The sequence below is a fragment of the Asparagus officinalis genome, chromosome 10, assembly GCF_001876935.1.
Source record: "Asparagus officinalis chromosome 10, Aspof.V1, whole genome shotgun sequence".
Lineage (NCBI taxonomy): Eukaryota > Viridiplantae > Streptophyta > Magnoliopsida > Asparagales > Asparagaceae > Asparagus > Asparagus officinalis.
In genome coordinates, this window is record NC_033803.1 from 10715598 (window position 1) to 10736347 (window position 20750).

The following is a 20750-nucleotide window of genomic DNA, read 5'->3' on the forward strand; positions in this document are numbered from 1 at the left end:
AAGTGATAAAATATGCTGACAAATGAAGTATATTAAAGATTCACAGAGAATTTCCAGATGGCATCAATGACTTTGAAAAGTTTTACAGCTTTTTTCTTGAAAATACATATCAAGTTGCAAATTAAAAAAAATACAGAAAAAACAGACTCGATAAAAGTAAACACAAGAACTTCAGATCAAAAAGATATGCAGGGTCCCAAACCTGAACCCTAGTTTCTTTAGGTTATATCAAATATGAACCATCATGTGCATGTATATCGCATCAAATTCTTATACAACCAATAACTATGACATCCTCAACTCAAATCTTTAACATCAAAAAAGCCTATGCTGCATCTCTTACAGCTAGGAATCATGTCTTCATTTTTTCCAGGGTCTTGAAAAATACTCTCAAAACCCATCTCTATGTTTACAATGTATAGTGAATGGAGACACACTCTCTTTGTCAAGTCTGAACTCTTTCATAGAAAAGGATGTATGCATCAGAATTAAGAACTTCGGACAATGAAGTCTCTCTCACGTGAGCATCACTGGCATAGAACCAGGCTGGACCTTGGCTTTTCTGAATCTTGCTTCGCCCTCTCTCTCCTCGCACATAAGCGATATAGTGACCTCCATGCATGGTCCCTGAGTGCTCCACCACTCCAATTAGTCGGTAATGGCACTTGTCTTTGTCCTCGGACCTGCATTTGCAGAATTCTCTAAGTATTATAGAGGGACAATAGGAGCAAATATGTCTTAAAAGCAGAATATATGTATATAACTCCCGTAAGTTCACTGCAGTCCGCTGACCTTTTGCGTCCTTTGGATCTGCTTTGAGATGTGTGTTGTGTGTGATATACATCAAGGCACACATCCAAAAACCAGCTTGATGTGCATCACACGTCAGCATGCATCTGAAAGTAAATCCAGAGGATGAAAAAGATTGTGTATAGAGCCCTCAGTCAGCTCAAGTTTACCGGAGCTATACTCATATATCCCAAACTTTTGGCTTCGGCTACATGAATCAAATTATTACATTCAATTCCACTAAAAATTATATCCTCCCAAGCCATCTTAATGTGCCCCATTCTCTATTTAGCCATACATTCTGAGGGTGAAAAACATCAACAGAATAAAGAATCAAATGACTTCTTGTTGAAGAAGCTTGTTGAGAATGATTGTGAAAAGAGGGTTTCACAAAACACCATAAACTATAGGGATTTTGTACAAAACTGTCATAACACTTTATTAGAGAAAGGTAAGGTAGATATCGCAAAATTTTTGGTCTGCAGAAAAATACCATATACGTAGAAAATTAAACGTGTGACATTCATGACATTGTTAAAGCCTGTTGTACCTGTAATAGTTAGAAGGTTGAGAGGATGTGAGGGTAGTTAAACATAAAATAACTAAGAGAAAATATCTAAATTATATAATGTGCTAACTGATACTAGTATCTGCCCGTCATCATTAATTAGAAGCCCAAAAATAATCATCGTATACCCACCTAATAGTCTATGGAATTTTGTGAAACTTTGCCAAAAAATAGTCAATGCCAATTATATGGGGAAAAATGATTTTCCTATGGTTCAATAATCCCCATGGACCATGGTCACTTGAATTAAACCGAATTCTTTTTACTCTATGGCATAAAGCTTCTAATTTAAACATTCAACATCGACATTTCAATGGGAGTGCTAGTACAAAATTATAACCCTCAATCATCAGTACAATTTTCGGAGTGTTGGCACAACATCATGGACTTTAAGATGGTATCAGAGCAACCCAAGTTCAAATGTTACTAGCCACGAATTCTAAAGCGGATTTGAAAAAAAGACACCGCTCCATGAGTCCAGATTCCACCCATGAAAGGGCACCCAAATTCTGCACATCCAACAGTTCTATTGTATATATCAAGGGCTGAATCTTAGACGAAGCACAATAAGCATAAGATAATTCCTTTATCTATTCGAATTAAACAAATAAGAAACTTAACGAGGTCTATTTCCTATTATAGTCTTAACAAATGATAACTTTGCAATAGAAATAGATTCAAAGCATCAATGAATAGGGATAAAGTGAAGTTATTACAGTATAACAGAAACATACAAGATTAGATATGCAAATCTGCCCAAGATGACTATCAAGTAGATATGCCCATAAAATGTAAAATAACTTAATAACCCATAAAAAGCAAAGAACTTTATAAGGTTCAGGTGTTTGAATCCAAATAGGGAGTGTAGAACTTTTACTGAACAAGTTCCCTTTAGATGTCCAGTGGAAACTTATCAACTAGTAACATGTGCAATTTGTTCACATAGCACTCCCCATCCAGAATCTATTGAACATAAGTAAAAGAACAATGCAACAGAAACTGAACTTTATCTTTTTCGAGAAAAATGCAGGTTAAGTGAAATGATAATTTCAGAACCATTTCCCAAGAAAATTTCATTGTCCCCTTTATATGAAAATACCACATGCCCATGTCATCTGATTCTTAATTCTAACTAATAAGATAAACCATGGAGCTCACATGCTAACCATCATCAAAATCATGAGCATTTAATCCAACTAAAATCAGTGGCCTTAACCTATAAGTAGTACATCACATTTATTTGCATCATTTCAACAAAAATTAGTGTTCAACTTCACGTATCTTTACAGCATATGAAATTAATATGACCCATTTCTCTTTCACTATCTAGGAAGATGCCAACAGGCGACTCTTTCCAATTTTCAATGGCGATATGATTTATACAGCAAAATTTCACATGCTGCTAGTGCATCTTACGCCGTCGCCACTGCTCCGCCGCGCGCGCTGGTGCGCGCGCGCTACGGCGCTGCGCGGGGGGGGGGGGGGGGCCGGGGGGGGCGGTTCAAATAAAAATATTTTACTTATTTTAGTTAAGGAATGCTATAATTACTTTTTAAGAGGAACGATAAGATTATAGTTACTGGGGCAGTGAAAACCAGTGTTACGCAGTTAAAAGATGATCTTTAACAATGATCTTTAACATAACTGATGAAAATTTTCGATGCATGTAAAAAGAAGTTTGGAACAATAACTTGGTTCGTCTTTTGTTATTGAAATACTAGTACTAAGAAAATGGATCATAAGTACTGTCTAAATATAACAAACAATTTAAACCTCTGACATGTTTGAAAAGTTTTGCAGACAGTACTGTACTATAAATCATAAACTGGAAAAAAATTCGGTTTTGCCCTTGGCATTATGTACACCTAAAGTCAAATGGAATTCCTCAGCAGATCTTCTGTCCTTCCCTCGTCTTCTAGGCTTTTACCTCCAGTACATGAAATTTTGGAGGACACCAATTGGTCTTCAAGTTATGACGATCCACTCTCTTAATCGTAGTTTCTGGGTCAAGATCCTGGCACTAGACGAGAGATGGTTTATGCTTTACTTTTTGGTCAACCTTAGACCTCATTATACTACCCTCTTCTTCAAAATCAATGAGATATATAGAATTTCTCTCTTTTAAATAAAGGAAAAATCTAATTAGAAAAGGAATCATCCAATAAAGGAAGATTCTATATATAAGTTATACATTCAATCTAGACTATTTTATTAAAAGCAACAAATAATATACTTTCATCTAATAACCATATAGGTGATTCTTGATCTGCAACCAAAACAAGCTATGCCAATAGTTTTACCAATAAAAGATGGTAGAGTAAGGACTCTTCTCTTTCCTCAGGAGCACATAACCAATATCACTAAGGCCACGTTTGTTTTTTTATCCTGGGACTAGGGGGTATTATAACCCTCAGACTATAGTCCAAGGACTGTGTTATCCTAGGACTATTTAAGTCTAAGACAATATTTGTTTTTGCACAGACGAATATTCGGACTAACTGAAAATAATCTAGATTACTGTTTGTTATTAGAGGTTTTATGACTGTTGGGACTAATATCATAATCAGAATGACTTTCTCATCCTCAAGTCAATTAATATTGAATTAGTGGGTCTCTTTGGCAAAAATATAAAAATTTGGACATGAGTTTGTCCAAAAAATTGCGGACCTTTTAATGAGAATTGAGAAACTCATAGAATTAAAGCTTGGTGCCTGTTAAATAGGAGTGTGCCCCAAGTATGAAATAAATGAAGCAGATTGATGTTTAAAGATATGAACTGGGCGTAAAAATATTTAAAAATGGATGGTGGGTTGTGTTAGAAATTTATGTCGCTAAACAAAGAAGAATAACAAATGAATATGCAGTGATCTATGTGTGCCTCAACTTGCAAGAAAACAAATATCATGGTAGTAGACAGTAATATGCCGTGTGAATGGAGATGAACCGGGAACAAAAAGATGGTTGAAGTTGAAAAGATGGACATCCAACTGATGTTAAGAATGGATGCTATGAATCACAATGAGAAGAGAACCAATTAGGATAGAGTTGTTTAGTTGCACTTGACTTGCTTACATATGACTGGAGATTTAAGAGACTCTTCATTTCCTAGCTCTTTTAATGGGACGAGTTTTGAACGACATGTGTGCAACAGTGAGAAGAAAGATGCCGGAAAAGAAAATGAACTGAAGAAAGAAAAAATTCGTGACACAAGAAAAGAATAGGGTTAATTTTGTCCCAAAATCTTAATACCCCTAAATCATTGATACCCAGATTATAAAGGTGGGTGGTTGAGGTGGCTTTTATTTAGTCCCCTTTTTGGGTATTACTTAATCCGTCCCCCAAAATAGTCCCAGCCAGATAAAAAAAGAAACATAGTGTAACAAAGCGGGTCCGGACTATTTTAAAATAGTACCCAGGCTATTACAAAAACAAACATGGCCTAAGAGGTATAAAGGGTAGACATGACATGCCAATTATTAACTCAATGAATAAAGGATAGTAAGGCAGGGATTCAGGGAATCATTCTCTTTCATAGATTTCAGGGAGGTGTGCAAAGCAATGAAACTAGAAGCCCTTAGACTACAAAATAGTGGACCAGATGAGAAACCTGCACTCTAAAATCTTGGCCGTAAAAGAGCATGAACTTTATCCACTTTATACATCAGATAGGAATAATCTAAGAAATTCTATAGGATTCTCATCAAACCATTAAAAAGCATGAAAATTATCCATTTAGTCAGTTAAAAGGCTTTCAACTTGGAACATAACAGAACTAAACTAGAAGCTAGTACACTACAAACAGTGGCTCAGGCTTAGAAGCCAATTAAATCTTGACCGCTATAACAATGAAAGAATAAATTGAAACCTTATCCATTGAACATCAGACAGGAAGCTTTGGCAATTTAAGAAGACATCTAAAGGATACTCACAACTTAGAAATGTAAGCAAAGAAGTTTGTTAAATACAATGTAGGTGCGTTCCTACAAAATTTAATGTTATAATATTGTTATTCTGTTTAGTTTGCCAAATTTGACAGGCACTCTCAGAACATGAAAAATAGGCAATGGTGCTATTGATCATGGATATCTTTTTATCAATACTCTGGAGCAAGGTTTTAGCAGCATAAAATTGTCCATGCCTAATTTCTAAACCTTCCTGTTCAGCTACTATTTTGTGAAATCGCACTTGTTGTCTCAACCTAAACCCTAAGCTTATTGATGGGATTCTTTAAAGATATAGATCATTTCCCTCAGATTCAGACTTGTTGAAGATTTCAAAGCAAATGATAGTGGCTCTCCTTAAATTTCTCCTCCTTAAACTGACTCTGAACTATCTCAGCACTCTCTTTTACACAATGTTAACACAGAGCCGTGTTTGTTCTGTAAAGTTGGAGTAGTAGTCCAATATTATCTATTATCTAGACTAGGTGAAACTACAAGAGTTTAGATTAGTTCAGATCTCATTTAAACTGTAAGTCAGAAATTTCAACTAAAGGAGTTTTACCCCAAAAAATAGGAAGATCAAATAATATAATACAACAAGTTATTGCAAATGTGGTTGTGGCTGATGATCATGCAGTACCTACACTTAAGAAGCATTTCTTTCCAGAGCAGCACAAGAATTCTAAGACCTAACTTGTTTCTTGGGGTCATAATTTTTACATTATAGTATGCATAAGTACCATAAATTATTAAAAAAAACTTGCAAATAAGTTTCTGAGAAGTAGCGTCCCCCATATGCTAGTTTGACAAATTTAATAATAAGTGACTAAAAGTTCTAATTGTAATTTTCAGGTCACCCAAGAATCAAAAGTGAAACTGTGAATCTATTGCTTAAATATGAAAATTCCATATCTATATTGCTGCTTCTCCATTAAAGAACATGGAAAGTTATCAAATGACAAAAAAACACTAATCAAATTGTTTCTCCCTTTTACCTATTAGAATAGATACACTTGGAAACCATCGAAGAACTTTCCCATTCAAAACTAACAATTCATGTGTCCATGAAACAAGAAATATTGGGTTCATGATCATAATCAGAATCCAAATACAAGCCTTACCATCAGAATGGTGTCATATAAAGAAAAAAAAATTCAAACCAATGAAGGATTGAACAAGATGATCTGAATGTAAATTTGACATCAACATATAGCATTCCAAGCCAAACTAAGTATATGCAAGAGAGGTCTTGGCATAAAACCTAGAAGGCTAGAAAGTTGGCAGAGAATCCCACCTTATAAGTCACACCCGCAATTTGAAATTAGGTACATCCCTCAAAAAATAAAGGCAATAAGCTGATTTTGCTAATATGCTGTAGGCTTGGGTAGCTGCTACTCAAAGGCATCTCAAGGAGAAATATGCCCACAAAATTTCGCTAATGAACTTATGAAATTAGGTACTTTTTACTGATAGGAATGTGACGAAGAAACATGCCTAAAAAAATTAACATAGCCCTTTGACTGACAGTATAAACTAATACCAATTTTGAGCTCTTCTCCACTAGGCTATAATAATAAGTAGGAAGCTTATGGATACATGAGCAATAATAGCATAAATCACAAAGTTGCAACAATGCCTGCAATAATCCAATCAAAATGGAACAATATTTTTCCTGCAAATGGGGAGAAAAGGTTTAAAGTATTACCTGGGGTTCATATATGGTCTCAAATCAAGTGTTTCCTGGAAGCTGACATGGCCACTCAATTTCGTCAAGCGACCGCGAGCGTCTTGACTGAATCTCTTCAAATGAATAGTTAAAATAGGCGGGAGCCTATTTATAAGGATCCTTTTTGTTGCATCCCTCATCACCTTCACGGTTTCACTATGAACTTCCTCACTCTCACTATCATCCTGATAATTAACACTACAAGAATCAGCTTTTTGACTCAATGATTTCTCTTGTGTTGGAGTGTTTTCATGAGAAGTTTGACATGAGAAATAGTGAGAGGAATCATCTGATGCAGCAACCTCTTCATCCTTCGTTAGAACATCAGGACCCAATAAGCTTGCACTCTCCTCATTTTTTATCTCTTTATTGTCCGAACCTCCAATAAGATTGAGTGAATTCTGGGAAATATAATCTTCTACGGTGTGACCATTAGATGTTTCATCTTGAGAAGTTAAGTTCTCAGAAAAAGATGCCACCTTTCCATTTTCCAAAACTTTGATGACAGTAGAATCTGCTGCTGCGTTGTTTGAGGCGTTCTTAGAACACCGGTCACAATGCCAAGCGTGTTCATCAGACAACAGCTCGGGCTTAGTGAGCAAAGCAAGACAGCTATTGATAGACACCGGTGCATTTGTATTGTCAACCTCATCATAATTTGATTCGCAGCTGTGACCAGTCCACCAGGTCAAATCTAATTCTTCACCTGTTCCATTCTCTGTCTTGGGAGCAGAAGTAACCTCGGGTTCATTAAATAAATCACCAAAACCATCAAATTCTTCCTCTGCTGGTGCTTCAACAGAACAGACATTTGTATCCTCAGCAATTGGACCCGGCTCTTTATAAGGAAGTAAGATAACATTAGAATCCTGAGCGCATGAAGATGGGACCTCATTACTACAAGAAATCTCTCTACAAGTATCTGAAACATTCAAATCTTTACTACTCTCACTCTGAATAACCTGCTCCCTATCAGAACATTGAGTAACAGGAGCTTCACAAAAATCCATCCAGGTAAAATCATCTTCAATTTTTACATCAACAGCTACTTCTGGTTTCGGTTGAGGAAAAATGGCTTCACTGCACTCCAACAGGACATCTGAGCTCTCTTCCTTAGACTGCTGAGTTTCATTAGATCCTTTAGAAACTACTTTTTCCCGAAATCTCTTTCCTTTGTTCTTATCCTTCAGTGGTGGCTTCCGTTTAGGGGGAGGAGGTGGGGCCTTCTTAGGCGGACCCCGCTTTGGTGGAGGCTTTTTCGAAGGCACTGGAAGTGACAAATCCAAGAACGGTTCGTCTACTACCGAAGTATGCCCGCATGCAGTACAACATACCGTACTTGATATTTGACCTCCGAAGATAGTATCCACAAAAGTAACCCTCTGGCTTGGATCAGTTTTCCCCAGTTCATCTGAAGAATCATGTAATTTTGAGGCACTAATCTCTTCTGCATACAATCCATCAAGCAAGTAAAGGAGCAATTCATGACTGTCTTGTTGTTGGTACCCCCTAAATTGCGGCGCCTTTGCACAAATAGACCCAAAAAGTGCTTTTGGAGACAAAACATTCTTAGAATCTGCAATGTAACTGGTTTCCACAAAGAGCTTCTTCAATGCCATGGAGATAGGACCGAGAGACTGATCCAAGCTCATCAAACAATCCCGTAACATATCAGTGGCCAAAAGATTTTGCATGACCGAGTTAAAGAAGCAAGTGTTCCCGAGATTTGAAAGACCTCTAACAACATAACCTTTACTACTCTCGATTTCTGCTGACTCGACTCCGTTCTCTGAAGCCACTACCAGTTTAGGGGCACCATCCATCTCCTCTGATGGCATCTCGATAGGAACTGACAACTTACACGAATAGCACCAAGAGATAAGAGGGTCATCCGATCGAACTGCCCACATATGATGCTCTTGATTTGAATGCCTTCGAGCATGGCCATAAGGCTCTGAAACACTCACTTCACCCCCACAAAAGTATCTATTGCAATCTAAGCAGACCCAAACAAAGTTTGATTCCTTTTTCAACGCTGAAACCCTAGCACCCCCTTTCTTTTTCTGTTGTTTTCCCTTCTCTTTACCTCCCCTCCTGCTAACTGGCTCTTCTCTGCAATGCTCACAAGCTACCATACTATTCGAGTTGGATCGAACGCTTGATAGAATTTGATTCAAGTCATCCACACATTTACTGTAGTGGTTGCAACTACCTCTCTCTCCCTCATGCTCAACTACAACCTCATCCTTTCGATCAACGGACCGAGAGGGCCCCGCTGGCGGTCGATGGAGTGCCTTCCGGGGGTTAGGGGCTTTCTTCTTCATCTTCTTCCCCATCAAAACTTCTCAATAACCAATACAATAATCAAAGAATATATAACTAATCAAAGAATAAGCTAAGCTAAACAAAACCCAGGTGGGAAATCGAGCCCTGAGAAGAACCCAGATCGTAATTTTTACTGAAACTTGCAAGAATTCCAATGGAAACCCAGATGGGGAATCGAGCTATAAGAAAAACCCAGATCGCAGGTTTGATTAGGATCGGGAACAAGTTCGAGTCCTCAATCAATCAAAGGAGATTCAAAGAGATAAGAAGGGAAGTTAAATGGACTGAGAGAGAGGTTGAAGATTCCTTTACCTGGTGAAAAAATATCAGGGAATTGAATCGGATTGAGAAGAGAGAGGGGGAGAGAGAGAGAGAGAGAGAGAGAGAGAGCGAGCTGCAATCTACAAGGGTTTATCAACGGCAGGAGTTCAGGGTTACTTTGTAATAGCAGCAGTTTAAAGAGCTTCCTTCATCATTGTAAAAAAAAAATTTAAACCCTATTATTATTTCGGAATTGGGCCTTCGATGGCCTGGGCTTTAGGCGAGAAAGCAATAAGATGTCTTTATTTGCTTTATGCGAGAAAGCAATAAGTCATTAATTTCAAGAAAGTTGAAAAGTTCAAAACTTATTAAGATGTGCAAAAACACAGAGAAGAAGAGCAAGTGCATAGAAAAAAAATTGGAATAACTAGTAGTAGCAAATATATAACTTTCATGTTTAATTAAGGGGGTGTTTGGTTGCACAGTTTTATAGAAAAGTTTTCTCAAAATGTCTGACAATGATAATTCTATAATTAAAAAATTTCTGTAGATTTCCGTAAACTGTGTTTGGTTTAAAAAAAATTACAGAAATGTTTTCTGTAAAGTAAAAAAAACTACCAAAATTTACAGAAATTAATTTCCTCTCAAAATGGGCAGAAATCACCCAGAAATCTGACAACACATTGACATTTTTCTATAAAGTTGATACTTTTCAATAAATTTAGGGGGTGTTTGGTTCAATTTCTACAAATTATAGAAAATCTTGTTATTTTTTCTATAAAGTTATGGGCCATTTTTTTTTGTTTTGAACCAAACAAGCAAAGTAAGAAAAACAAGAAAATTTGTACTTTTTGACTTCTCAAAACTTTTCATATACTTTTTTTAAGAAATACATGAAAATCATATTTTGGGTGGAAAATATTTCCTTTAATTTGTAGAAATTGAACCAAACATCCCCTAAGCCTCCAGCATTTTATCTTCCACCGCTTATTTTATTTGTATAATATAGGTTGTTATGGTACCGATAAATAAAAAAGTATTGTGTTAAGGATTTATAAATCGATTCTCTGTATTAAATGATGCATGAGAATTTTCATAAGTAAAAGCAGAAAAAATTGATTATTGAATCTGGTTAAAGTTGATTCTTAGTAACTTCACTAAAGTAAATAACAGATTATCACCTTATGGTCATATTTGTGACGAAATCTTGCAAGATGCTAGTGTTATTTCTCAACATTGCTTTAAAATTGACCCACAAGGATGCTAATAATGGCGCATTTTCTCGCTCATTATGGTGCTACTAATTATAGAGCTTGTCAATTTTGACTTTCTTATTATCCTGAGATTTTTTGTGCGAGCATCCATCTAACTGGACGCTCTAGTTCATGCTTCTCAGTCAATAAAAACTTCCAGGTTTCCACTAAAGAAAAGATAGCTACAAAATGACTGTGCCCAAAAGTCATTTTGTAATTATATAAAGGGAAAAATGCTTCCAGCCCCCAAAACCTAAGAAAACGTGCCCCCCTCCCCCCGCGCGCCCCAAGACTTTGTCAACGAGAGTTTTGCCCCTAAAAATAAAGATTTTGGTCTCTGAGTCCCCAAAATACAAAACTTAAGAGATTAAAATATGTGAATACCATAATATCATTCTCTCTCTTTTTTTATCATGATGTACTGAGATGATAGTTGAAATGATTGATGGATATTATTTTATTATTTTCGTTGTTGATGAGGGGGACTAACTGTTTGTATTGGGAGATTGTTAAAGTTACAGGTTAATTATTAAGATTACGAGTTAATTGTTAAGGTTACAGGTCAATTGTTAAGGTTATGGATAGGAAACTAATTGTTTTTATTTGTATTGGGAGATTGTTAAGGTTACGGGTTTAATTGTTAAGATTACGGGTTGGTTGTGAAGGTTACGGGTTTAATTGTTAAGGTTACGGGTTTAATTGCTAAGGTTAAGGGTTTAATTGTTAAGGTTATGGATTTATTGTTAAGATTACGGGTCAGCTGTTAAGGTTACGGGTTTAATTGTTAAGGTTACGGGTCGGTTGTTAAGGTTACGTGTCAGTTGTTAAGGTTATTGGTTGTTAAGGTTACGGATTGGTTGTGAAGGTTACACGTTGGGATATATATGTATATATATATATTGAGTAAAAAGAATACATTAGGTCACTTGGCCTAGTGGTAAAGTTTGGGAGTTTGGACAAGAGGTTAGGGGTTCAAACCCCTTACAACCATATTATTTTTAGAATATTCGTTGTTCAGGATAATGGTTGATTGTAAAGGTTACGGGTTTGTTACTAATGATATATGTTGGTTGTGAATGTTACGCTTTGGTTGTGAAATTAACCTTAACAATCAATCCGTAACCTTAACAACTAACCTGTAACATTCACAACCGACCTGTAACCTTAACAACAAACTCATAACCTTAAAAATTAAACCCGTAACATTAACAACCGACCCGTAACCTTAACAATCGACCCGTAATCTTAACAACCAAACCGTAACCTTAACAACCGAACCATAACCTTAACAACAAACCCGTAACCTTAACAATTAAACCTGTAACCTTAACAACTAAACCCGTAACCTTAACAACCGACCCGTAACCTTAACAACCGACCCGTAATCTTAACACCAAAGCTGTAACCTTAACAATTAAAACTGTAACCTTAACAATTAAACCTATAACCTTAACAATCTCCCAATACAAACAAAAACAATTAGTTTCCTCATCAACAACGAAAATAATAAAAACAAAAATAATAAAATAACAATCCCCTTCAATCATTTCAACATAATCACAGTAACATCATGATAAAGAGAGAGAGAGAGAGAGAGAGAGAGAGAGAGAGAGAGAGAGAGAAGAGATCCATAACCTTAACAATTGACCCGTAATCTTAACAATTAACTAGTAACCTTAACAATTAACCTGTAACTTTAACAATCTCCCAGTGTAAATATTTAGTTCCCCTCATCAACAATAAAAATAATAAAATAATCATCATCAATCATTTCAACTATCATCTCAGTACATCATGATAAAAAGAGAGAGAGAGAGAGAGAGAGAGAGAGAGAGAGAGAAGGATATTATGGTCTTTACATATTTTAATTTCTTGGGTTTTGTGTTTTGGGGGCTCAGAGAAGAAAATCTTTATTTTTGGGGGCAAAACACCCGTTGACAAAGTCTTAAAGATGGGAAGCATGTTTTCTTGGGTTTTGGGGGCAGGAAGCATTTTCCCCTTATATAAAAGTTGCCTATAATTTTTAATTGAGCATTGCTTTGGTAGTCGGCGTTCCTAAAACAGTTTTATTTAATTTTGATTTAACTTTACTTTAAAGGATAAAATTGTATTTTTCTCTGCTACCTACTTCTCTACTCCTCCAGAACCATTGTTCCCCTATCTCTTCTATCGCTTATATTACAAAAGCTTTGCAACATTAAATGATTATATGCCCAAAAGTCAAATAATCACCGAGATTTTGATAGAAGATATCAACGCTTTGTTGAATCCATTCTTCTTTAAACTATTATGATTCTAAATCCTTTTTCTTAAGTTTTCAAATCTTTTAAATTGTTAATTAAGCCTTCCAAATGAAAAAAAAAATCTCCTCTCCTTTTGATATTAAATGTTATATGTTAATGTCAATTCAAATGATTCATTGACGTTTTCAGAATTTTAGATTTATTTTCGCCACTTACTCATTTGCAATGGAAAATAAGCTTGATTCTTTTGAAGGATATCTCTGAACATTCTTATAGTACCTTCATACGTAATTTATTGTATTCTTTTACTCTATAAATATTATTAACATCAGAGATTAATGTTTCTAAATTATAATCAATTAATGCAAAGTTATTATATTATAGTATTTTAACATTTTTTATGGATTTAAACATCTATCAACTAATGTTACTAATGTGTTTTGCTGCTCCAACTTATTAATAAAATTTTATGTAGTTGCTTTTCTTTATATGGTAACGATAATTTTTAAGCTATAATATTTTTTAAATTTTTATTCCCTAATCTGATATTTTTAATTAATTCTTATTGTTTTTGTTTACCACTATCAATTTAGACTATCTTTAGATGCTGAAAATGGATAGTAAACCCTAAATTAGAAATTATATATATATATATATATATATATATATATATATTAATGAAAGAATACCTAACAACTACATTTTTCTTTGTCAAGTTTTAAAATTTCAGCCTTCTTTTATGCTTTTAAACATTGAGGGTGTGATTTATAATTTTTAAAACTTTAAAAGTATTTTTTAAAAATTACTTTTAAGTTTGATAGTTGCAACTTCTATATTTCATGTGTCGGTGGTAATTTTTAAATGTCATGATATTTCTTACAACTCTAAAATTTTGAGGCTGCTTTTTACAATTGTTAAAACTGTAGATTAATTTTAAAAAAATTCAAATTTTAACAGTCTACCAATAGTTTTTAGATTTGATGTGTACTGGTTATAAATTTTTAAAATTTAGAGTTTTTTATGATTTTTAAATTTTGAAAGAGTTTTTCCTATAACTTTTGTAACTTTGAGGTTAATTTCGGTAAATTTTAAATTTTTAGGTGCATGAGGGTAATCTCTTTAATTCATCTTTTGTTATTTGTAAATTTTAAAATTTTAAAATTTTGGAGTTGTTTTTTATAATAATTTAAATTTTTGAGCGTGTTTCTATAATTTTTGGGACAATTGATGGTGTTAATTAAAAATTTTAAATTCTTAGGATGCTACTATTAATTTCTTATTTTTATATTTGTTTTTTAAGTTTTGAGATGTCAGAAATTTTCAGGTGTGTTATGGTAATCCCTTGAATTCATCTATATTGTTTGCAAGTTTTAAAATTTTAGAATTCCAGGTGCTTGTTTGTAATTTGAACTTTTGAGGGTGTTTTTATAATTTTTAAGATATTGAGATGTTAACTAAAAATTTTAAATTCTTCGCAAACTGCTATTAATTTCTTGATTTCATGTTTGTTGTTTTAAGGTTTTAGACGTTGGGATAGTTTTTATAATTTTAAACTTTTCAACTAAATATTTCAATCTCATCTACAACGCTTTGAAAATTTTAGCATGACAGAGCAATCAGAAGGTCCACAACCTCCTTAGCATCCACCTTCGACATCAGACTCGCCGTCACAGGAGGTATAAATATCTTTCAATGTTTTGATAGCTTTTTTGTTGAAACTGATATTCATATTTGATTTTGATGGTCAAGAGTTAATGACGAAAAAAATTAAAAATCAAATTGATGCATAAGTGAATAGCTTCTCAAGTGTCCAGAAGATCTAACCTAAAAAGAACTACATAGGTTAGCTATATAATATAAATTTAATTCAGATGTTCTCAGTTCTCACATCACATGTCTAATTAATGTGCAGGTGCTAAACAAATTTAATTAAACTAATTAATTATAACACATAAATTTAGTTTCATAATTTAAATTTAGTTGTTAGGGAATATTTGATTAATGACTTATATAATTGGATCACTTTAATCATCAGTTTTGAGATGATGACTTAAAGATGTTTATATATTGATTGATTTTATAGGTTCGAGTTTTATTGAAGGAAAATCCAAATGTCAATACAGCTAGAAATTAAGTTGATGGTAATTCCTCCTCACATAAGATCCAAAATAAAATAAAGTCAATAAAAGAAAGATCAGAGGTGTGGACTCACTTCACAACATTTGAGAATAAGAAAATGATCCTAAGGAAAAAATACAATTACTGTCAAAAGGAATATTTCTCTCATGCAAAGAAAAATGGCACTACATCATTACATAATCGCATAATATTGACAATAGCAAAAATTGAGCTTGTAACGTGATAAGATGGGAAGTCCAGGTAACTGGAGTTATGATGAAAGAGCTGTAAGAAAAGCCTTAAGCTATTTTATTATTGTCGATGACCTTCCGTTTAAATTTGTAGAGGGTATCTAGTTCCAATAATTTATATCCATTGTTTACTCTACATTTCATATCGCTTCTAGTTGGATAATCCAAAGAGATTGTTACGAGATTTATCTTGAAGAGAAAAAAAACTTGAAGAATTTGTTGTAGGCTATATGCCAAAGAATGTGTCTTACAATAGATATATGGATTTTCATCCAAAATATTAACTATATATGTTTAACTGGGCATTGGATCAATGATGATTGGAAGTTGAACAAAATAATAATAAGCTTGTTGGGGAGGAACCCCTATGCTATGTGCCGAGATCCAAACAACCGCCGAGAGAAGATAAACAACACACCAAAGATAGCACAAACACAAGATACACCAGTTTTAACGTGGTTCGGCGAGATGCCTACGTCCACAGGGCAAGGAAGGGAGAGTTTTCACTATTAGAAATCAAGGGGATACAACTAGGGTTACAAATCTCACAAAAAACCCTTCACAAATCACACTTGATCTCTCCAAATGCTCCTACAATAGAAGCCCAACAAAACCCCTCTTTCTTCAGCTCAAAACCCTTGCTTACAAACCCTAGAAACGAGTTATGGGTATTTATACAACTCCCAAACGAAACGGGTCTGAAACCCAGATTCTGCCCAAACCGCTTCGGCGGTCGACCGCGATGCCATCGTGGTCGTCCGCCACGGTCGACCGTACAAAATCCAGAACAGGCCCCAAAGTCCAGAGAAAACCGCGGTCGACCGCCAAAGATCCAAACGCACAGTAAGGTTTGTGCACGAACGCGGTCGACCGCCAGCCTGCCAAATGCCTATTCTGAGCCTATCAACTGCCAATCCTACAAATCTCCACCTCGGCGAAGATTCCCAAAACTGAGCCGACACCCACCAAACCAATTGTCTCACTTATTGCATCCAGTACGCCATGGCAACGGACTCATGATAACGGATTCAATCCACAACAAATAGAGACCCAAACGGGAGTGCGAACACTCACCCCAAACTAGCAGTGTCTACTCACCAAATCGGCTGCATCAAAACTGACTGCCTACGTATCCTCTCCAAGGAATCAAGCCTTCACGTAGTTCACCCAATGGCCTCCAAAGGCCCTCAATCCAAAAGAAGAGCCCTCAACTCTTCACCAATACCAACATCCAAAGTGCGACTGATAGCGTCACCAACGGTCCCATACTGAAACGATCCAAACACCTCCATCTGAGGTGAACCAATGGCCGTATCCAAGCTACATCCACCAGCTGTACTCGGATCTACCAACTCATCATCCGCATCCGAACAATCTGATCCCCCAAACTGTGTCACCTCAGCTGGAATCCTAACTAATGCAAAATGACCTAGAGTATGTGGAGTAAGCTCCACCCAATATGAAGTAGCATCACCCTCCACCTGCTACGATATCCCTCTGATCTGATCAATACTTTCTACCCGCCGAGAGTCCAAAGTGACAAACCTGCTCAGACCAAACTCAGAAGCTCCCAACTGATAGCCGAATGAGCCCCTAAATCCCAAATGCACAATCTGATCTAATCTCACATCCACGATGTGGCCACGTGCTGGGTAGCCCAATATCTGACGCCAACCAAAATCTAAAACAGCTCCACCAGATCTAACAATATCTAACACAGCAGTCGGCAACCTCATAAGATGGCCCAAACTTGTCAGAGCCCGAATACCAAATCCACTGCTCAACAACCAACACCGATCCTCCTCCAGAAAAGAATGACCCACAGAATCCGTCATCTCATCTCGTCGCCCCACTGTTTCCTCTCCTATGAAGTGTCTCCAACTGCCATGAGCTCGGCACCAATGTAAGAAAGAACCCCCTACTAGAACTAGTACGACGGGTAACATTTCTGCCCATACACCTCCTCCAACTGTTGCGGACTACTAGGGCTTCATACCAACGGGACTTGGTTGCAACCCATAAATGTCTAGTACAATCCTCAACATAAGAAACAAAATAACAATTACCTCCTAATGATGCCTCTATGGAAGGCCCCCCAATGCCTGACTGAACACCTCCTAAAAGACCACTCGACCGATGGATAGAAGTGCCAAACTCCACCCCAATCTTCTCGCTCATCCCACTGTGCTCAAAGGACTTCAATCTACAGGTCATAGCACTCCTCAACAATCTATGCACGACATAACCAATAATATACCCTAGCACCAAACAATGCCACAGTCTAGCCAAAAAAGTCGTCAGCGCTCTATCAATCACCGTGCTCCCAAGCAGATAATACAAGTTACTCCTCCTGACGCCCTTCATCACAATCATAGACCCCAATGTAACCTTCAAGTGTGCATCCTCCAAGGTCACCCTATAACCTGCTGTCTCCAATGTCCCAAGTGAAATGATGTTCTTCCTCAGTTGAGGAACGAACCTCACATCAACCAACTCCCAAATCATCCTGTCACTCGTCCGAATCTGAACGGTACCAATACCACCAATAGGACATCTGTGATCATTACCCATAAGAACAACATCCCCTCTTTCCAACTCCTGAAAGCTAGAGAACCAATCCCTCCTAGGGCATATGTGATAAGTAGCACCTGAATCCAACATCCACTCGGTGGAGTCGACAACACCAACTGACGGAAGAGCAAGGCATGAATAGCCCGAAGAATCTGAATCTGAAACGCCGCCACTAGCCTTGGCAACATTCACCTCTGAAGCTTGAATAGCTTTCCCCTTATTCTTCCTAGCTTGCAATTTTGGGCATTCAGCTTTCCAATATCCATCCTCTCTACAAAAGGCATACTGATTCCTACCAACTGCAGGATGCCCCCCTCTAGACTGCAACCTCCTACCACGGTTTGGACTGCTAGCTCTTGCAACCAATGCCCCCGCTACCGGCTTAATGGAAGTCTCCTTGTCCTTCTTACGAAGTTGATAATTCACAAGAGCCGCGGTGACCTCACTATATGAAAGAGATATCTTCCCATTAATAAGAGTGAGGACGAAGGTCTCATATTCCTCGTCGGGAAAGGAACTCAACAATAACAATACCTTGTCCTCATCTTCAACAATGACATCTACATTCGCCAAATCTGCAAGTAGCTTCGTGTAGTGGTTTATGTGATCACTAATGGATGTCCCCTTCTTCAATTGGAAGCAATAAAGCATCCTCTTCAAAATATTTGCCCTCTAGGTCCTCCCAAATCTTCTTTGCAGAAGTCTCATTCATCACATCATATTTTAGATCTTGAGTGAGACAAGACCTAATCACACCACACGCTGTTCTATTCATTTTCTTCCAAACCTTCTCATCAATGTCGACCGGTTTCCCGTCCAACTCCAACGTATCTTCCAAATTTTGCGCATTTAGCGCATCTATGACTTCGCATCTCCAAAGTCCAAAATTATTTGTATCATCGAACTTCTCTACATCTATCTTCATAGAATGGACATTCAAACTTTAGACGGTCTTCACACTAGAAGAACCCTCCCCACTTTTATCTTTTTCGACCATATATCTCAAAGCACCCAAACAATTGCGGAACAAACAAGAAATAGATTCAACTTGAAAAAGATAGAAACTTTACCACAAAGATCCCACCTTTATCACCAATCGAAGTTCTAGATGAACTTCCCAACTGATCTACACCTCCAAAAAGACCAAGCGTTGCCCGGAGCTCTGATACCACTTGTTGGGGGAGGAACCCATATGCTATGTGCCGAGATCCAAACAACCGCCGAGAGAAGATAAACAACACACCAAAGATAGCACAAACACAAGATACACCAGTTTTAACGTGATTCGGCGAGATGCCTACGTCCACGGGGCAAGGAAGGGGGAGTTTTCACTATTAGAAATCATGGGGATACAAGTAGGGTTACAAATCTCACAAAAAACCCTCCACAAATCACACTTGATCTCTCCAAATGCTCCTACAACAGAAGCCCAACAATACCCCTCTTTCTTCAGCTCAAAACCCTTGCTTACAAACCCTAGAAACGAGTTATGGGTATTTATACAACTCCCAAACGAAACGGGTCTGAAACCCAGATTATGTCCAAACCGCTTCGGCGATCGACCGTGGCAGTCGACCGCGATGCCGCAGCGGTCGATCGCCACGATCGACCGCCATGGTCGACCGCACCAAATCCAGAACAAACCCCAAAGTCCAGAGAAAACCGCGGTCGACCGTCGCGGTCGACCGCCAAAGATCCAAACGCACAGTGAGGTCTGTGCAAGAACGCGGTCGACCGCCAAAACCTAGCAGTCGACCGCCAGCCTGCCAAACGCCTATTCTGAGCCCATCAACTGCCAATCCTATAAAGCTTTTGTCTAATTTTTAGTCATAAGGGAGACGATCTTGGGAAGACGGTAGAGAAGTACTTAGCAGGCTAGGGAATTGAGAACGTTTTCACTATCACTGTTGATAATGCTAGCTCAAGTGATAGGATGATTACATACCTAAAGAAGAAGCTTAATAATTATGGGGAGACAATGTTAGGTGGAAAATAACTTCAAATGAGATTCACTGGTCATATTATTAATTTTATCATTAGTGATGAGCTTAAAGACTTGAGGTTCTCAGTTACTCAAGTTCGTTTAGCCATTGGATATGTGAGACCGTCTCTATCAAGATTGGCTAAATTTAAGAACTGCATTGAACTTGAAAACATTGAATTTAGTTCATTTTTGTATTTGAATGTGTGCACTAGATGGAACTCCACTTTTTTGATGTTGGATACTGCCTAAAAATATGAAAAAGCTTTTGACAGGCATGATGACAATGATCCATTTTTGAAATATAAATTTAATGATGGTCAAGGAAGTCACGTAATGCCAATGGAGGATGATTTGATTAATGTACAAAGATTATGCATTTTGCTTGAAATTTTTTAAAAGATAACATTGCATGTCTGGCTCTTCATATACTATCAGTAATTTTTTCCTTCAAGAGGTTGGAAATGTTGCTTGCCATTTAAAAAATGGAGATTGAGTGGACATTCTACTTAGACTGAAATTGCAAATAGAATGAGTGAGAAATATGATAAATATTGGGGAAGTTGGGAGCAAATGAAAATGTTGATTTATAATGTTGCTCTTCTTGACCATTGAAACAAAGAAGCCTTTGTGTAATTTATACTTGACTTTATGTATGGTGAAGTTGAAAGTGTCGAAAAACTAAAACTTATCAAGAACGCAACATTTGAATTATTTAATGAG

The 20750-nt window shown here is 36.7% G+C and overlaps 1 protein-coding gene across 2 annotated transcripts; it reads right to left on the bottom strand.

Moving 5' to 3' along the window:
* On the bottom strand, positions 171-9785 carry LOC109825037 (ubiquitin carboxyl-terminal hydrolase 2-like). Of its 2 annotated transcripts, none has more exons than XM_020391724.1 (2): positions 7004-9785; positions 171-683 (listed from the first exon to the last, which is right to left on the bottom strand). In XM_020391724.1, the coding sequence occupies exons 1-2, from the start codon at positions 9358-9360 to the stop codon at positions 446-448; spliced, it is 2595 nt and encodes an 864-aa protein (XP_020247313.1). In that variant the 5' UTR covers positions 9361-9785; the 3' UTR covers positions 171-445. The 2 variants fall into 2 exon arrangements, with proteins under 2 accessions (XP_020247313.1, XP_020247315.1); XM_020391726.1 differs by lacking the exon at positions 171-683 and adding an exon at positions 1283-1339.

Coding starts and splice junctions, on each gene's coding strand:
- LOC109825037 (XM_020391724.1), bottom strand. CDS start 9,360: ATGGGGAAGAAGATGAAGAAGAAAGCCCCTAACCCCCGGAAGGCACTC. Junction 684..7,003: donor AGACCATATATGAACCCCAG/GTAATACTTTAA, acceptor CTGCAAATGCAG/GTCCGAGGACAAAGACAAGT.